This window comes from Schistocerca nitens, chromosome 1 (genome assembly GCF_023898315.1).
Source record: "Schistocerca nitens isolate TAMUIC-IGC-003100 chromosome 1, iqSchNite1.1, whole genome shotgun sequence".
Taxonomy (NCBI): Eukaryota; Metazoa; Arthropoda; class Insecta; order Orthoptera; family Acrididae; genus Schistocerca; species Schistocerca nitens.
The window spans coordinates 486906053-486920192 of NC_064614.1; the positions used below are offsets into that span (position 1 = coordinate 486906053).

At 42.1% G+C, this 14140-nt stretch overlaps 2 protein-coding genes across 7 annotated transcripts in view; one reads left to right on the forward strand and one right to left on the reverse strand.

Moving 5' to 3' along the window:
- The window catches only part of LOC126252443 (ubiquinone biosynthesis protein COQ4 homolog, mitochondrial), a 128390-nt gene extending 127419 nt beyond the window's left edge, over positions 1–971 (reverse strand). The window contains exon 1 of the mRNA XM_049953348.1: positions 867–971. Coding sequence (XP_049809305.1) covers positions 867–927 — 61 coding nt within the window. The 5' untranslated portion in view covers positions 928–971. The remainder of the gene's footprint in view (positions 1–866) is intronic.
- Positions 953–14140, forward strand: part of LOC126252407 (G-protein-signaling modulator 2) — a 140965-nt gene continuing 127777 nt past the window's right edge. For all 6 annotated transcript variants that reach the window (XR_007545837.1, XR_007545838.1, XM_049953301.1 and 3 more), the window contains exons 1-2: positions 953–1175; positions 1345–1577. Coding sequence is in view for 4 of the 6 variants with exons in the window: in XM_049953301.1 (XP_049809258.1) it covers positions 1131–1175; positions 1345–1577 (278 nt within the window). In the remaining 2 variants the exon portion in view is untranslated. The remainder of the gene's footprint in view (positions 1176–1344; positions 1578–14140) is intronic.

The following is a 14140-nucleotide window of genomic DNA, read 5'->3' on the forward strand; positions in this document are numbered from 1 at the left end:
GCATACAAAGTGGTGCTGTATTGTATTTATTTAAATACAGTATGGAACATAGAATGATCACAATAGTTTACTATCTTGTTTTTTGCATCAGATATTGAACTGTGCCCGTATTGCATGTATTTAACAGAGAGAATTCAGTCAATGAGTGGCATACATGTTACTGTCAGTGTTTACTCAATAAAGGATGAGTGACTGAAATCTCAAACTAGAATTACCAATTATAGTTTACAAAGAGCTTAGATGATTTTAAAAAATAAAGGAATCTGAGTTTTGGTAATTTATTTGTTTAAAGGGGATAATGTGCATAAACCGTCAGAGTGAAACCGAATTGTATGTTTTTTCGCAAATCTGTGCCTCTATCAGTATACCTTTCCTCGCTTCTCATATTTTCGTGCATGATCGAGGAACACTTCAATAGTTTTGCGTTACTGAAAGGTGCCTGCTCCGCCTGACTTATTAATAAATAGCCATCACCAATTATATCTGACTATTAATTTAGTTAAACAGATAACTTCGCACAAGATACACATTTTTTTAAAAAAAATATTGGCGTGTTCGTATTTTTTTGAATCTGTTGACAGCTACACACAGTTCTCACTAAATATGATCACTTCGGACTGATATAATCAGACAATGTAAAAATTACACGATGAACCGTAATTCATCTACCAAAGCCAAATTTATGACAATCCTGCAATGTTCTGTATTGTTCGTTGTTTGGGCGTCTTTAGTGAACATAACCTACTTCGGTTCCACACCAACATAAAATATGAGCACGAGAATAGCGTATCAATATTTGATATTGAGAGTACTAGGGAACCAATGTTTCATTTACAGACAGTGTTATCATCAGCGAATATCCTTACTGTTTAAGATATTCACGACTTTTCCGCTCTTCGTCCTTATACACCACCGACACATCGCCATTTTTTATCTCGTGTTTGGTCGTGAAGTATCGCTCAAGGCGAGAGAGAGACTGACATCGCCCAAAATGAGAATTGAATAGTTTACTGAACTTGGGACGACAATTGGTGTGCAACATGGTTGTAACTTTTAGAATTCCAAGGTAACGTCTGACGCTTTATGCGTGGTTAAAGAGAACTGTTTCCGGCCTATAGTTTAAAAACAACATGTCTGTGAGTGCAAGTGCAGAAAACTTGTCGAGTGACAATCAAGTGAGTATTTTATACAGTATTGAGTGTAACTATTGTTCATTTCTATATTTTAGAGCATAAATTACTATTCGAGTTATTGTAACTATACTAGTAACCTAATGTTACAAGTACATAATATCCAGTAAGTGAACGAACAATCTGTCAGTGACTCCGAGTGTTTGTTTACTAGAGCTCAGGAGACGGAGGCACTATGTGCCTGGAACTGGCACTCGAAGGAGAAAGGCTTTGCAAGGCAGGAGATTGTCGAGCAGGAGTTGCATTCTTTCAGGCAGCAATTCAAGCAGGCACCGACGACCTTAGAACACTAAGTGCTATCTACAGCCAACTTGGAAATGCGTATTTTTACCTTGGAGACTATGTTAAGGCAATGCAGTATCACAAACATGATCTGACACTTGCACGGTAAGTAGCTAGTGTGGTTTGTGTAGAATGACAAGTTGGTTAACAATTCCATTGCACTGTATTTTTATGTAGCAGTTCATTAACGTGATCTTACAGAATTCCACCAGTGCACTTGCACATGTCATCATGAAAAGCGTGTTACAGAATAAACGGCCGCAATTTTGCGTTAGTGTAAGAATCAGTGTACAGAAGAGCCCATGATTCAATATTGAAAATTATTCTTAGGAGGTGAATAAATCATTGTGAGATTTGACATCACCCTCTGTGTTGTACGAACCTCAAATGGTCAGTTTTGATGTGACATTCTGGAGTGAGTTAAACAGGTGTCCAGTACTTAATGAATGCTGGCCTTTTCCAAGTCCAGTGTCATTGATACATTCTTGTGCAGTCATTTAAAACTTGATTAGTACTGGTATTCCATGATGTAATGTAAAATGAATTTGACAGTACACTTTGAGATTAGTTACAGTCTTATAGAATTCTACCAATGAACGAAACCATGCATCTTTTTTCACGCTTATCTGAAATTATTATTTTCAGGGATTTTTATGACTTGTTGCTTTATTGTGTAGCCCACTTTGAGGCTGTAAGGGATAAATAGTGACTCCTGCCCTCCTTTGAAATTTTCAATATCCGCATACATATGTTGCAAACCCCTTTGAACTGCGTGGCAGTACATATTTTAGTTTTTCTTCTCGTTCCATTTTGATACAAGCACAGGAAGAATAACTGCTTAAATCCCTCTGTTTGTGTACTAGTAATTAATCTAATATGGTCTTTAGTCTCTGTGGGAGCAGTGCAGATGAGGCAATAGTATATTCCTACATTTCTCACTTAATACAGGTTATGAAACTTTGTAATTAGGTTTCTGTGGCTCAAATGAGCTTGTCACTGTTTGCTGCCCTTTTTTAAATAAGATAAATATTCTGCACTACATATGTTTGGTACAGGTTTTACACTAGTGTGGGTTGCAAAAGTGTTTTGCAAGAAAATTACTTTTTAGAGTGACAATATTTTGCCAAAGAACTGAAGTAGCCACCTGTTTTACATATGATTTGGCTAGTATTCCCTTATATCTGCTCTGCATGCTGGTCCTGTGGGCCATTCAGTACATACTGGCTGCCTTGTCATCCTCTGTCAGTGGCATTATTCAGATGTGGCATGGAGGGTAATGTGGTTAACAGACAGCTCCACCCAGCCTTTGTCAGCTTCTCAGACCTTTCTCACTCAAGTAGCTCATCAGTTTGGATTGCAAGACTGAATGTACCATTTCCCAGCCCTCCCACCAAGGAAAAATCTATGTCGGTACTAAGAATTGAACCAGGATCCTCCATGTGGTAGTCAAGACTCGTTGATCACTTAGCTATGGAGATGTTCAGTGTTTCCTTTATGCATGCTTCATTTCCTGCATTTTTATATTTTCTCACTTTGTCAGTTATATTCATTATTTCAAGTGCTATCCTAGAATTTCTACTGGACATTGTCTTCTTGCTCATGTAATCCTATTTAATCCTTCAAAACTACCCATTTATCATCTATTGTATTCCTGTCTCTTGTTTCAGCTAATTGTTGGCTAATGCTCCCTTTGAAGTTCTCGACAATGTCTAGTTCTTTGAACTTACACGGGTCCCATTTTCTTAGTTACATACCTTTCTGAAATTTGTTTAGTTGTAATCTGAAGCTCGTAACCAGTGTGCAGCTATATTCCGCAAGCCACTTGGTGGTGTGTGGTGGAGAGTACCTCTGGTAACCTTCCCCCCCCCCCCCCCCCCCCCCTTGTTCCACCCGCGAATGGTGCGTGAAAAGGAGGACTGTTGGTAAACCTCTGTATTAACTCTGTGTTCTCAAATTTTCTCAAGTTCATTTCAGGAGACATATGCAGGAGGAAGTAATATGTTGTCTAACTCTTCCCAGAGCATGGACTCTCAGAATTTCAAAAGTAAGCCTCTCCTTGAGTCACAGTGCCTCTTTTGTATTCCCTACTGTGAGAGTTTGTTGAGCATCTCCATGATTCGCTACTCTTAGATTGATCTTTTCTGTCCCTCTTATTAATCCAGTGTGCTAGGGATTCCAGACATGAATAATACTCAAGAAATAGTTGAGCAAGTGTCCTCTAAGCCACTTATTTCATGGATGAATTACATTCCCTTAAGACTCTTCCTATGAATCTCAGCCTGGCATCTGTTTTCCTACTAATTGTTTTATGTGGCCTTTCCACGTGATGTTGCTATGGATAGGTACTCCCTGGTATTTTATGGAAGTGATTGTTTCCAGCCATCTGTCACCATTAGTGTCATTGTGGATTTCATTTTCTCTGTATGCACAATATGTTATGTTTGTTCAGCTCAGAGTCAATTGCCAGAGCTTGCACCATTCATCAATCCTCTGCAGGTCATTTTTCTTTCTTATAGACGGCCATGTCATCCGCAAACAGTCTTAAGAGCTTCCAATGTTTCCTACTGTATCATTTATATACATTATAAATGGTAACAGTACTGTCGCACTTCCTTGAGGTAGTCCTGAAATTCTCTTTACATCTGTCAATTTTGTTCCTTTAAGAGTGATGTATTGAGTTCTATCAGCAAGGAAGCCTTGAATGCTGTCACAAATCTGGTCGTATACTTGGTGAGCTAATTTTTTTCCAGTAAGGACAGTGCAGGACTGCAGCAAATGCCTTCCTGAAATCAAGGAACATGGCATCAAATTGAGCACCTGTATCTACAGTGCTGTGAATGTCATGGAGGAACAGACTGAGCTGAGTTTCACAAGATCTTTGTTGCTGAATCCATATCCGTTTTTATAGAGGAGATTTCCATTCTCCAAAAACATTTTAACATGTTAGCATGAAACATTCTGTAATTCTACAACAAATTGACATCAGTGGTAGCGGCCTATGAGTTAATTATGTGCATCTGTCATACGACCCTTCTTGAAAATGGGAATAATCTGTGCTTTGTTCCTTTTGCTAGGTACCCTTTGTTGCTCCAGTGACTTATAATAAACTGCTGCTGAAAGGGGAGAAAGTTCTTTCGCATAGCCTCTGTGGAATCTTGCAAGTATCTCATCTGGTCCAGATTCCTTTCCACAGTGAAGCAATTGTAGTTGCTTTTCTATTCCGTGATCATTTGTGCCAATACCTGCCCAGTTGGTCGAATTTCAAAAATCCAAATTCAGTATTTTAGCCTTTCATTTTCCGTTTCAGTGCCAGTATGGTCACTGAGTGAAACAGATGATGTTGATCCACTTACCGATTTTATCTAATGCCAAAACTATTTTAGGGTTTTTACTCAGATCACTTGACGGAGAATTTTATTTTCAAAATCATTTAATGGTTCTTTCATTACTCTCCTTATGTGCATTTTCACTTTGTTCAGCTTTTGTTTATCAGCTAAGTTTTAACTTCTCTGGAGTGTGTAATGGCGCTTATTTTTTATGTAGTAGTTTTACTGCTCCTGAAAACCTTGCTTGGAATGTACATGTCTGAGACATGTTTATACACTTCTTTTGCCATCATACTGTCCGCCCACAACCAGAATGTACCATGATGACCAGTTGCTCAGTGTGGCAGAATCACGCCTTTTTTGAACTGGTGTTCGATGCCCAATTGACATAGCTTCTCCTTCTTCGCCACCTTAAGTGAATTTGTTGGTCACACCTTAATACACTTCGCTGCCCCAGTAACACTAACTGGGACACAGACTGCTGCACACTTTTGCCACTTTACAAAGCTCTGTCCTGTCCCATCATGATTATGGGCATCTGACATATGTTTCGGCACATTGCCTACAGCATTGTGGATGCTAGACCTGATGCACCATTGTGGGGTGCGACTTGTAACAAGTGCCTTTTGGACCAGCCCTATAAACAGCATATTCACAGAGGTTGAAATCCCTCAATACAAATCAGGCACCAAAAACTGCTGCTCAATGCAACACACATTTTCTGCTCCCTGTGTGTCTGAACTGTCGTGCCAATTTTCCACCATTGCTGCTTCTCAGGGAGTCATCGCGTATGCCCCCGTGATGTGTACCCTGTTTTTGGGTCTGTCTCAACCTATCGTTTGGACTGAAAGACACTGTTGACCTCATAGTTTCTCGCTGCCTATTCCTGGACAGCCTTGATGCACTTCTGGGTTCGGAATTGATGCACACTGACGGCTGTATGGTTGACGGACAAACTGGTTTTGCATACACCCATGCAAGTTGCAGTGATCTACACTTCCTGCCGTACAGATGCAATGTACACTCCTGGATATTGAAATAAGAACACCGTGAATTCATTGTCCCAGGAAGGGGAAACTTTATTGACACATTCCTGGGGTCAGATACATCACATGATCACACTGACAGAACCACAGGCACATAGGCACAGGCAACAGAGCATGCACAATGTCGGCACTAGTACAGTGTATATCCACCTTTCGCAGCAATGCAGGCTGCTATTCTCCCATGGAGACGATCGTAGAGATGCTGGATGTAGTCCTGTGGAACGGCTTGCCATGCCATTTCCACCTGGCGCCTCAGTTGGACCAGCGTTCGTGCTGGACGTGCAGACCGCGTGAGACAACGCTTCATCCAGTCCCAAACATGCTCAATGGGGGACAGATCCGGAGATCTTGCTGGCCAGGGTAGTTGACTTACACCTTCTAGAGCACGTTGAGTGGCACGGGATACATGCGGACGTACATTGTCCTGTTGGAACAGCAAGTTCCCTTGCCGGTCTAGGAATGGTAGAACGATGGGTTCGATGACGGTTTGGATGTACCGTGCACTATTCAGTGTCCCCTCGACGATCACCAGTGGTGTACGGCCAGTGTAGGAGATCGCTCCCCACACCATGATGCCGGGTGTTGGCCCTGTGTGCCTCGGTCGTATGCAGTCCTGATTGTGGCGCTCACCTGCACAGCGCCAAACACGCATACGACCATCATTGGCACCAAGGCAGAAGCGACTCTCATCGCTGAAGATGACACGTCTCCATTCGTCCCTCCATTCACGCCTGTCGCGACACCACTGGAGGCGGGCTGCACGATGTTGGGGCGTGAGCGGAAGACAGCCTAACGGTGTGCGGGACCGTAGCCCAGCTTCATGGAGACGGTTGCGAATGGTCCTCGCTGATACCCCAGGAGCAACAGTGTCCCTAATTTGCTGGGAAGTGGCGGTGCGGTCCCCTACGGCACTGCGTAGGATCCTACGGTCTTGGCGTGCATCCGTGCGTCGCTGCGGTCCGGTCCCAGGTCGACGGGCACGTGCACCTTCCGCCGACCACTGGCGACAACATCGATGTACTGTGGAGACCTCACGCCCCACGTGTTGAGCAATTCGGCGGTACGTCCACCCGGCCTCCCGCATGCCCACTATACGCCCTCGCTCAAAGTCCGTCGACTGCACATACGGTTCACGTCCACGCTGTCGCGGCATGCTACCAGTGTTAAAGACTGCGATGGAGCTCCGTATGCCACGGCAAACTGGCTGACACTGACGGCGGCGGTGCACAAATGCTGCGCAACTAGCGCCATTCAACGGCCAACACCGCGGTTCCTGGTGTGTCCCCTGTGCCGTGCGTGTGATCATTGCTTGTACAGCCCTCTCGCAGTGTCCGGAGCAAGTATGGTGGGTCTGACACACCGGTGTCAATGTGTTCCTTTTTCCATTTCCAGGAGTGTATTTGCTGCAAATTTGCTGTCTATCACATTTGTTCTTGACCAGTGAGACATTATTAATTGGCAGTGACTCCATGAGTAGTTTTCAGGCTATTGACCTCCATCAAGCTGGACAGTCAATTGCCTTTGGACCTCAGTTCACAATGGGGTCCCAGAAAATGAACATACTGACCAGTTTGTCAAGTTGGCTATCAGGATGCCAACTTAGGAGATGGGGGTATCAGAATGGGACCTTCAGTCGACACCACACCTCCAGTTGTTGGAGGCTTGGAACATGAATTGGTGTGCCCTGGTTTCTCCCAATAAACTGCAGGCAATAAAAGGGATCATGACGGTGGCAGTCTTCCCTCTGTCCTTCTCATAGGGAATCTACTATTCTCTGTTGCTTTGCATTGGCCACGCTTGGCTAACTCATGGCCACATCCTACAATGTGAGGATCCAACCCACTGTTGGTGTGGTGCCCTTCTGATGGTGGCCCACATCTTACTGGAATGCCCTAATCTGGCCACCTTATGGCAAAACCATCAAGTTGCTGACATGCTGCCTCTGGTGGAAGTGGACGATGCCAAAGTGGCTGATCTGGTCTTACATTGTATCTATGAATGTGATTTCTACTCCTCTCTGTGAGGAAGGGCATGTTGGCGTCGTCGGCTGCCTAAGGGATTGGAGGGGTAGCCCATCGACTGCTCCGAACCAGGGGGCCCTTGGCTACTCTTGCTTGGTGATATGGCCTGATTCCTGCCCTCCCCACCTTTTTAATTCTTTTTGTATTTTTACATTTGTCATTGATTTACTGTCTCATCATCATTGTCTGTTTCCCGAGACTTTTATCAACTGTCGCATTGCTGTTCTTCTTGTGGTAATGGAGGGTGAGAAAATATCAGTCGGTCACAGAGCGTGCATCTCCCATTCCATAATGTGTCCAAGGGCATACAGCTATTTTCTGTACAGAGCAGCTCACCCACCTCCATTCTCTTACACCTCTCTCACATCTACTTCCTTTTATCTCTTTGGTTTTATTTATTTTTGGTTGCAGTTGGGTTCAGCAGGATTTGTCTTCTATGTCCTTTATCTCTGAGGCCTCTTGCTGGCTTGGCTCATATGGAGGGGGTGACAACCTCATAGTTTGGTCCCTTTATCCTCATCAGTCCAATCCAATCAAAACAAATTGCAAAATAATTTAGACAAGATTTCTGTGTAGTGGGAAAAGTGGCAATTGACCTTAAACAGTAAAAAGTGTGATCTCCACATGAGTACTACAACGAATCCGTTAAATTTTGATTACACCATAAATAACATAAATTTAAAGATTGTTGATTCAACTAAATATCTATGGACTACAGTTACGAGCATTGTGAAACCTGAGTTTTTCCTGGTGTACGAAATGCTCAAATATCTTATGGGAATACAGCTGGGTGAAGTCTTTGAAAACAACCATTATTTCAACAGGTGCACACCTGGTCATTTTCAAGGCACAGATGTGATTTGAACAGTTATGAACAACTTAAACATCACATGGAAAATGTGCAGAAAGTGAATCAGAGCGTGCGTTTTAATGGTAGAATCCTTAGAAGATGGAAAAAATGTACTATAGGGGCTGCCTGCACTATGCTTGTTCAGCCTTTCTGGAATATTTCTGTTTCGTATGGGTCCTTACTGTGTAGGATAGGTGGAGGGCATGGAAAAAGTTCCAAGAAAGTCAGCTTGACTCCTATTATTGCAAAATAGGGGACGGAGTGTCATGGACATGATATGTGAGTTGGGTTGGCAGTCATTAGATGTTGGCTTTTTTCATTGCGGTGACATCTTTTCATGAAATTTCAATCACCAGTTTCCTCCTCTGAATGCGAAAGTATTTTGTTGACTCCCACCAATATAGGGAGAAATGACCATTGTCATAAAACAAAAGGAATTAGAAGAAGTGTGGAAAGACTTAGGTGTTCATCCTTCACACATGCTATTCGAGATAGGAATGGTGACAAAATAGTTTTAATGTGGTTCTGTGAACCGTGTGCCAATTACTTAAGTGTGAATCGCAGTGTAGTCATGAAGAAGTAGAAATTTAGACTGTTGAAAGGTACCCCCAGTTAAAATATGCCTCCCTCTCCCCTATTCTGCAAATTTCACGTGTTTTGCCTACATATACTTAAGTTGTCTAAGCCCATCATCTCACCTCTTTATATTTATAAAAAGACGGTAAATCTTCAAACTACAAAAATACAGAGTCAATTTATAAAAGACAATTTAAACGAGTGTGGTTGAGCAGTCATAAAATAGTTGTTGTGGTCTTCAGTCTAAAGACAGGTTTCACTTCCTCTGTTATATCTCTTCTACTCTCAGAATTTAAAATAGTATATTCCACTCAAAATTGTAAAATGCTTTCTCTAAATGTACAAATGATATTAATGTAGATAGGCCTTTCTTCAACCTAACTTCTAGGATAAGTTGTCGGACCAGCATTGCTTCAGATGTTCTCACATTTCTCCAGAACTCAACTTTTCTTCCTCTAGGTTGGTTTCTACAAGTTTTTCAATTTTCCTGCAAATAATTCATGTCAATATTTTGAAATTGTGACTTATTAAAGTTTGAGGGCATGCCTTCTGTTCCAGGGAGCTTGTTTTGACATATAGGTCTTCCAGTGCCCTGTGAAATTCTTCTCGCAGTATATCTCCCATCTCATCTTCACCTGCTTCCTCTTCCCATACTATAACATTGTCCTCAAGTTTTTTTTCAGTTACAAGGGTTGGAACTTTAATAGTGGCAGCTATTTATTTACAGCTCGTACAAAATAGGTACGTGTTTCAAAGTTTTACTGACCTTCAGAGTAGTCACCAGCATTGTGTATAACCCACTGCCAGTGATGTGGAAGTCATAGGATACTCTTAGCAGTGCCAGTTGTGTTGACAGTTCGAGCAGCGCGGTCTATTGCCCAACGAATTTGTAGCAGTTCTGAAGCGAATGCCATGAAGTGTTTCCTTCAGATTAGAAATCGAGTTGAAATCGCGAGGACTTAAGGCAGGGGAGTGCAGTAGGTGGTATAGCACTTAGCAGCCCCATCAGTCAAACAAATCAGTTACAGCTTGCACTGTATGTGCTTGAACATTGTCCTGCAAAATGATGGATGATGGTCAGGTCCTGCATTCGCTTCAGAACTGCTACAAATTCGTCGGGCAATAGACCGCGCCACTGGAACTGTCAACACAACTGGCACTGCTAAGAGTATCCTACAACTTCCACATCACTGGCAACGGGTTATACACAATGCTGGTGACTACTTTGAAGGCCAGTAAAACTTTGAAACACATACCTATTTTGTACGAGCTGTAAATAAATAGTTGCCGCTATTAAAGTTCCAACCCTTGTATATAGGGCCCCCCCCCCCCCTTCCGCCTTTCAGCTTTCCCTTCTTTGCTTAGTACTGGTTCTTCAATTGAGCTCTTGATATTCATACAGTTGTAGTCCTTCATACTTTTCTGGCAGTCTGTTGACATCTTGAGATGTCGGTATGCTGCTGGATATCAGTGTCGTTCATTCACAATAGTTCGACAAACTGACTTGTTCTTGTGATCAAGTGCTACCTGAGACTACTCATTGAATGGAACAGGTCTTGTACTTACACTTACACCTACATCTACATCTACATCGATACCCTGCAAATCACATTTAAGTGCCTGGCACATGGTTCATCAAATCACTTTCACAATAATTCTCTGTTATTACAATGTCGAACAGCACGTAGAAAATACAAACACCTATATCTTCCTGTGCGAGCTCTGATTTCCCTTATTTTATTATGAGTGTTGTTTCTCCCTGTATAGGTTGGTGTCAACAAAATATTTTCGCATTCGGAGGAGAAAGTTGGAGATTGAAATTTGATGAAAAGGTTTTGCCACAATGAAAAATGCCTTTGTTTTAATGTTGTCCACCCCAAATCCTGTATCATGTCCATGACATTCACTTCCCTATTTCAGGATAATGCAAAACGTGCTGCTCTCCTTTGAACTTTCTCGATGTACTTCATTAATCCTATCTGGTAAGGATCCCGGACTGTGCAGAAGTACTCCAAAAGAGGACGAACGAGCTTAGTGTAGACAGTCTCTTTAGTAGACCTGTTACATTTTCTAAGTGTTCTGTCAATAAAACACAGTCTTTGGTTAGGCTCCCCCACAACATTTTCTGTGTAATCTCCTGATGACTTTACTAGATTATAAACAATAGCATCATCTGCAAACAACTGAAGACAGCCACTCAGATTGCCTCCTAAACTGTTTATATAGGTAAGAGGGCATATAACACTACTTTGTGGAATGCCAGAAATCATTTCTGTTTTACTCGATGATTTTTCCATCAGTACTATGTACTGTGACCTCTCTGACAGGAAACTGCAAATTCGGTCACGTAACTGAGATGATATTCCACAGCAAGCAATTTCACTATGAACCACTTGTGTGGTACAGTGTCAAAAGCCTTTTGGAAATCTGTAAATACAGAATCAATAGCACTCGACGCCTCCTGTGAGTAAAGAGCTAGTTGTTTTTCACAAGAATGATGTTTTCGTAATCCATGTTGACTGTGTGTCAATAGACCATTCTCTTCTAGGTAATTCATAATTGTTTGGACACAATATATGTTCCAAAATCCTGCTGCATATTGACATTAATGGTATGGACCTGTAATTTAGCAGATTACTCCTACTACCTTCCTTGAATATTGGTGTGACCTGTGGAACTTTCCATTCTTTGGGTGCGGATCTCTCGTCTAGTGAGCAGTTGTATATGACTGTTAAATATGGAGCTGTTGTATCAGCATACTCACAAAGGAACCTAATTGGCATACAGTCTGGAACAGAGAACATGCTTTCATTAAATGATTTAAGTTGCTTCACTACTCCAAGCATATCTACTTCTAAGTTACTCATGGTAGCAGCTGTTCTTGATTCGAATTCTGGAATATTTACGTCACCATCTTTAGTGAAGGAATTGCGAAAGACTGTGTTTAGTAACTCTGCTTCAGCAGCACTGTCTCATTAGTACTTTCATTGCTATTGTGTTGAAAGGGCTGTGGTTGTATCTTGCCGCTAGCATACTTTACATCCGACCAGAATCTCTTTGGATATTCTGCCAGGTTTGGAGGCAAAGTTTCATTGTGAAAACTATTATAAGCATCTTGCATTGAAGTCCATGCTAAATTTTGAGCTTCTGTAAAAGATCACCATTCTCGGAGATTTTGTGTTTGTTTAAATATGGCGTGCTTTCTTCGTTGTTTCTGCAACAGTGTTCTGACCCATTTTGTGTACTAATGGGGATCAGATCCATCATTTGTTAATTTATTGGTATAAATCTCTCAATTGCTGTCGATACTATTTCTTTGAATTTAAGCCACATCTGGTGTACATTACATTGTTAATTTGGAAAGAGTGGATATTGTCTCTCAGGAAGGCGGCAAGTGAATTTTTATTTGCGTTTTTGAACAGGTATATTTTTTGTTTATTTTTGGAGAATTCGGGGGTTACAATATTCATCCTGTGCTCTTCATGCCATCAGGAAGGACCCGTTCCATATCTGGAATGACTCCACCCAGTGTGCACATTAGCTTTCTTCCCTTCCTTGGCAGCCATGTCCCTAAGGAGCCCCATAGCGCACCTGACATTGGAGCTCCCAGCTACAATTTATTCTTCCCTCTGAAACAGGACAAGTGACTGCATCTGGCTGAGGGACAGTCAGCCACAGACAGCACATGGAAACTGTTTGTTAGACTAACTGGGGAGGCCTTACATGCGGCCACCTGGTATGTCTTTTGCTGCCTGCCATACTCCAAGGTGACCTCCCACTCCACTACAGGTGAACGGTCAGCCCCAGTGCGAGCAGTAACTCGGCTAGCCACCAGTGTGGACCATTTGGCTGACTCCATGCTGGATGTCCGTTGGAGCCCTACGGCTGGCCCACAACAGTGATGGCCATCCACTGCAGCTTCAAGCTGTGTAACCGAAGCCGTCACAGCCTGGAGCTGAGAACAAAGTGTCACCAACTCTGCTAACATCCCCACACAGCAGTCAGTCACTATCCACACTGAAGACCATGGAAAACTACACTACACAGACAAACAAAGGACAGTCAACACGCACTATGCAACTCTACTATAGACATGGAGGAAAATGCAGGAACTGTGTCTAATAAATTAGATTACTACACAGAGATTCAAAAACTGAAGTACCAAAACACTCAGGTGAGACTAAATAATGGGAACGTGTAATATATCACTTGTTGAACTTGTAGTATGTCACAAAATCGGTTTACTTTCTGATGCAGTCAAAAACACAAGAACTGTGTCTATTAAATATTAAATTAACATGCAGAAACTCCAGAAACTGTACTACCAAAGCACATCTTTGGCTTTACCCTTCCACGGTCGGTTCTAGGCACTCCGTCTGCAGTCTGCTCCTGCTAGCAGTATCCTTAGGCATTCCCTCTTCAGTGTAGTGTGCCAGCACATTCCATTTTCATTCTGGTGCACTTTTATGTTTTCTCCTTTCATATATTCAATTCAATATCTCCTTTGTTTTCTAGGGATTTCTGCTAGGCCTTTTTTTTTTTTTTACCTATGTGGTCCTCAGCTGCCTACACTATTTCATCTCTTGAATTTACTTGTAGAATTTGCTACGAATTCCAAAAATATGAAAGTTAAGGAACTATTAGCACAGCAACCGTAGTCTATAAGAAAGGAGAGGCAAAAAGCAATCAGTTGCAATCCCATTAGTTTTCATTACTCTTGCATTATCTAGATTTTGGCTATAAGTATCGGTTCTCAGTACATTTGTGTTACAATCCTATAAACTAGTGGCAGACATGTCACCATACGATCTTACTGTTGTGTAGGCAGAAGAAAACTTTAACTTGTACA